This window comes from Phytophthora parasitica, assembly GCF_000247585.1.
Source record: "Phytophthora parasitica INRA-310 unplaced genomic scaffold supercont2.15, whole genome shotgun sequence".
NCBI lineage: Eukaryota > Oomycota > Peronosporomycetes > Peronosporales > Peronosporaceae > Phytophthora > Phytophthora nicotianae.
In genome coordinates, this window is record NW_008649001.1 from 592,509 (window position 1) to 597,822 (window position 5,314).

General features: G+C 47.3%; 3 protein-coding genes across 3 annotated transcripts in view; all 3 read right to left on the minus strand.

Annotated features, from left to right (window-relative positions):
* Positions 1 to 1,672: 1,672 nt before the first annotated feature.
* PPTG_08176 (hypothetical protein) lies at positions 1,673 to 2,053 on the minus strand (the record flags this gene model as incomplete). Its single annotated transcript, XM_008903109.1, has 1 exon — positions 1,673 to 2,053. One exon carries the CDS (start codon positions 2,051 to 2,053, stop codon positions 1,673 to 1,675), a length of 381 nt encoding a protein of 126 aa, XP_008901357.1.
* A 640-nt stretch (positions 2,054 to 2,693) lies between these two features.
* Positions 2,694 to 2,795, minus strand: PPTG_22325 (hypothetical protein; the record flags this gene model as incomplete). Its single annotated transcript, XM_008903365.1, has 1 exon — positions 2,694 to 2,795. The coding sequence occupies one exon, from the start codon at positions 2,793 to 2,795 to the stop codon at positions 2,694 to 2,696; it is 102 nt and encodes a 33-aa protein (XP_008901613.1).
* Positions 2,796 to 4,460: 1,665 nt separating this feature from the next.
* PPTG_22326 (hypothetical protein) overlaps positions 4,461 to 5,314 on the minus strand; it is a gene marked incomplete at both ends in the record, with an annotated part of 1,417 nt that continues 563 nt past the window's right edge. The window contains 3 exons of the mRNA XM_008903366.1: positions 4,461 to 4,584; positions 4,856 to 4,907; positions 5,015 to 5,111. Of these exons, the coding sequence (XP_008901614.1) occupies positions 4,461 to 4,584; positions 4,856 to 4,907; positions 5,015 to 5,111 (273 nt within the window). The remainder of the gene's footprint in view (positions 4,585 to 4,855; positions 4,908 to 5,014; positions 5,112 to 5,314) is intronic.

Genomic DNA, 5,314 nt, shown 5'->3' on the forward strand with positions numbered 1-5,314 from the left:
GCTGGTCTTGTCGAGAGAAAACGACGAACCAGGAACTGCGGAAAACTCTTGATAAATGCCTGAGGGTTGAAATCCACGAGAACATTCAGGTCTAGTCGATGGCGACGAAAGATCTCCAATGCCGAGACATATTCTCGCGCTTGAATTTGCTGCACGACCAGTGCTAACACCAGAAGACGCGGGGACATGCACTCGAGGTTTCCTCGTGGCATCTGAACAATGACGCTGGCTCGCTGACCCACCGTTGCAACAAGCAGAGCCCCACGCTCAATCGATCGAGATTCAAAGTTGACGGTGTTCGAGACTGAAGTCTTACCGCAAGAAAAACCCTGGATACCAGATATTGGTGCGATGCGAAGTTGCGACTCACGACCTTGAGTCGTGAATAAGAGCACCGAAGTCAGCGAACTGTAGCGGAACGACGAGCAAGCAGAAGCCAATAGTTCGCCATTCACGTACAATCTTGCACTAGAGCCTTCAAGTCCAATCACCACAATACCATCTCGTGTTGAATCACTTTGCTCATTGGTAGAACGGCAGTCAAGCACAGTCATATGAGAGAACGCCGGGAACTTAGTGGCTACTCCAGTAGGCACCAATTCCTCCTCGTCTGACAAAGCAGTCAACGTGTACACTGCACCACTATGAGTCTGAAGAGCAAGCTCGACAGATATCCCCTCGGTCATCACTTGGTGTACCTGCAGCACCTCGCACGCTCTTCGGACGTCAAAGAGCTGAACAGGACAAACTGTGGCTCCTTCGGTCTCTGTCTTTGCATTGAGGGTGTCCATCGAGCAGAGCACAAGGTGATCCCGCCATCCAGTCTTACCGGCAAAGACGAGTCGGGGAGACTCGGTGCTGAAAAGGACCCAGAGCAGGCTCGAAAGACTGAAAGGTAGATTCTTTCCCGAGTCGTGAACAACTCGGCCGTGCATGCTAGTGGGTCGTCTTTGCAGGTGGTTGTCGATATAGGTCGTCACTACAATTCTTCAGATCCCGCTCAACTCCCAAGGCAACCTGGGCTTATACACAGTAGCATGTAGCTTTAAAAAAGAGTACAGGTACATTTTAACTGCCAGCGGGTTCGACTCTGTGCACGATCAATTGGGTTGTATTTACTTTTAGTTCACACGAATCACATCTTATGACATAAATACTTGATCTTGTTCACGCCGTTTCGTCATGCAATGTTTTTCAATGTAGCTCGTCTTCACTTTGCATATTTCTCTTTACCGGCAACATGACGAGGCTGGATTCTGGAGAAGACACGCCAAGGACACCAAGGCCTTCCAAAAAATCTATAGACAAGCGAGAACCAACAGCAAAGATCACCATAAATATTTTGACGTTTTGCCGTCTAGTATACGTTCGACATACTGATCTCGAAGCTCATGCTGTTGAAAGACTTCAAGTTCTACTATTACGGTCCTGTGCGTTTCGTATCAGCAATCTTCATATCGCCCAGTAACCTGTGATCAGTAGTACTGCTACGGGTACTGACTCAGTACCCGTACCTCACATGTTATTATAACTGCACCTCGTCCCACAAAGGACACGTACGAACGCAAACCTATACATATCCATGTGACCCAGCTCAACTAAAACATTAAAACATCGTCTTCGCACGCGTACGCCATAAAGCGTGATCAATTAGCCTAGAATCTGGTAACCATTACATCGACCTCATGTAAGCGCCAAACTTGAGCAAGACCTTTTCGAACCTAGGATCCTTCTCGTACACTTCCTTCGGTACTCCCTTGAACAATTTCTGTTTGAGAATGTTGTAATCCCAACCCGCCTTCCTCCAGATCACAAACTTCAGTTTTTCGGGCAAAGGCAACTTCGTCGCAGCCTTACCCAGCACCCCATACAAACTACTCTGGAGTCTTCTCTCTTCAGCGGCAGCGTCGTTGTACGTCGTTCCCGTGACTCTCAAATATCTCTGGTGTGAGGTGTCACTAAGTTTGTTGTTTCCGTATTCAGGTTCTCCGAGTGCCACTCCGGTTGCGATAATGCCAGCTAGAAGTACCACGAACATGAAGAGACGCTTCATGACGCTGCTGTTGTTTGCTGTAGACAAAGCTCTTTGAATGGTTCTGTGTGCGTGCTGAGGAGACAGTTGCTTGTGTGCTCAAGAGTTAGTTGTGAAGTGAGCGCCCGTCGGACAGTCTTTCCCCATGAAAACTCGTGATATCGCCAAAGGATAGGAAACCGTTGCTTATCTTGCAAATCGGCCAAAGTTTCTAGTACAAACGATCCCCTCGGTAGTAATTCCTTGTCTTGGAATACTCCTCATCAGCAATAAATTAGCAGTTCCCGTTGGCCAGTCACTTACACACCCAAGATATTATTCCCTCTCACCCCTCAATCGTAAAAGGGAATGCATTTGAAGTCAAATATTCTTATTCTGGGGTGCTTAACTAGGGGAACAGCCATACCTGCACAGGACATCCGAAAAATCTATCGAAGACTTTTGGTGCTTGTGGCCTTGCTTTCTTCCAAGCTCTTCACGGAGCGTGCGCTGTCATTCTCGCAATTCGCTCACCGATCCACCCGATGTTCCAGTCGAACCTGCACGAACAGGAAGCTTACCAATCCACATTGCTCTTTAATTGCTTCTGGCTCAAGGTCCTCCTCATTACTTCGCTCCAAATCGCCCTTGTCCAGGTTTTCTGAGCCGCTCTCAGAGCCATCTACAGCCAGTTCTTGGTCGCCAACTCCACAGAGTCGTCATCTGTGGGATCTTCTGCAGTTGTGCTCTCGTCCGGCGGGTTCAGAAGCTTGCCCACGGACATTGGATCCTTTAGTGCGCAGGCGAGATAATATCATCGCAAGCTCAGCGGACATTGCATCATCTTCGTCTGGATCTTCGTAGACGCAATTGTAGTAGTCTAAATGCTCGGTGTGCTTCCAGCACGTCGTGAAGACGGACGGTGAAATAAGCCAATCGTTTCCACTACTAGATGCTGTGCACTGTTCCGAACTAAAGGTGCCCAAATCCATTTTTGTGGTGCATTCATGGATAGGAATACCTTTAGACAGGAATATATTGGGGATTGTAGCGAGTGGATCGTCTGTATTGTAGAGTTTGTCACAAAACACATGTTTTGCGAGACTCTATACATAATCTATCATAAGTCTGCCAGTACGGAAACGTTAACAATAGAAACCTAGAAGGGAACGTAAAGATTGTTCCAGCTATGCAAATCAGTTTCTTAGGATGGGATTGCAAACAGACAACACCCCCGAATACATTTTACTCAACTTTGATACATACGTATACGGTACTGCAAAAATGGAGATGCAGGCGGTGACCTCGACTCTTGATCATTCATCATTGATCAATGATCAACACGGCCTTCTGCCCTTGTAAGCCTCGACGGGTAAGTGATCGGCACGCTTTCCTCGTTACGCATGCTACTTGGATACAGTACGAAAGTATACATGGCTTATATTAAAGACAACAGGCACAAATCTCACGATATTGTACCGATTGGCAACGCTGACCGACAAAAAAAGGTGCAAGGCAACGACAAAATAGACGGAATTGCCGAGCAAAAGGTTCCACTGGGTTGCATTCGTTTTGTCTTGGACCTACGGAGAAGATTAGAAAAGCTTGTATGCATTAGAGGAGGTGGTTGCAGCATGTTTCCCGCTGTTATCAAGATTGACCGAGTCCATCAGATCCCGAGTGTCTTGTTTAACAAATTGTTGGGTCGCTATCTAAGTTGAGTTGGACTATGTCACGGGTAGCGTTCACACTCCCTATTGCCCCGCTTTGCGCGTGTGCCGTGCCTCATTGAGTTCATTGACATTACTAAGGGGGTACTAAGCAAGACTAAGCGCACCATTGTCCGCAGCTTGTATGCTTGCGTGTCTTTCCCGTTGGTGCAGCTGGTCCTATTATTTTGTCCAAAGCCGATGGAACCTTTTGTTCGGGAATTCCGTCTCTTTTTTGTCATTGCCTTGCACTTCTTCTGTCAACGAGGCAGTTACTATAATAGCTGGTGTACGCTGTACAGACAGCGAGAATCTGGATCCTGGACTGCAGCTTTTCTTAATCCACAACTCGTCCACACTTGGAAGTGAGGATACGCCCCCTCTTAACGTCGAAACTGCTGGGCTTTGCATGATCACAGATGTTGGCGAGCAAAAAGCTAATATCTAGGCAACTACAGAACAATTGTTAATGATGAAGAAACTAATATCCAGTAGTATAGTTTCGTGATAACCCTCAGTCATCACAGAATATCGATATCTGTGTTAGCTTAATTGACTTTACAAATGGTATCTGTGTCGTCGCCCTCTGCATATTGACAATTGATACTAGTACGGCACTGGCTGCCGCGCCCAACCTTTCTCACCATCTTCACAATCCAAAGCTAAGCGTAACAAATGCAATCGCTGCGCTCCTGCGATTAAAAAGATTCTCTTACCTGGAGACTGCAGTGCTCGGCTCGCTACGGAGCTCGGCGCTGGGCCCGCCTCCGCAAAATACCGGACAGTTCTCCTTCGTGGGCATCCCGTGCAGGATTGCTGAGCACCCGCTCACCTCCGTAAATCTTCTCCATTTTCATTTGCGCACTATTTCACCCTCACTTGGGCGCGACAGTCCATTGAACTTTAAAAAAATAATAAAATAGAATAAAAACGATGATGCAAAGCTACCTAATGACTTTGTGAAGTACTTCAGCCGATCCCCTCGGTAGTAATCCATAGGATTGGAATACTCCCTCAACAGCAATAAATTATCGGTTCCCGTTGACTGGTCACAAACCCAAGATGTTATTCCCTTTTACGATTTGAAGTCAAATATTCTTATTCTGGGGTGCTTAACTATTTAAACAGTCATTACTGCACAAAGAGCATTGCTGCCACGTCCGATTCGAATGTTCGACCGATGGAGCCTATCATTTTAACCGCTTTGGACGTGACTCGAGCTTTAGGATCACTGAGAAGCGTTCTACCCCCAGTCTAATTGCCTCATCCGTGACGGTAACACCCTTCACTTTACAGCTGGAGACAAGAACCTGGTCGGGTGTAGGCTGGCGCTCGCCTCGTGCTGCGATTTTGTGGTCAACTGCGAGACCGGAGGTGCCTCCAGCGCTTTTCTGCGCATTAATTGCTACCAGATCATTGCTTCTGATGGAACCAGAGGGATATCGTAAAATCTGTAAGCTCATGAATCTAGCTCTGATTGGACAGTTAGGGATGTGAGCATGTCGCTAGCATATTTGTACAGCAGTCGTTGAGTATTGGTGGGTGTGAGGCGCATTGGCTGGGCTAGAGAGGGGGGTATCTATGTGTGGTGAGG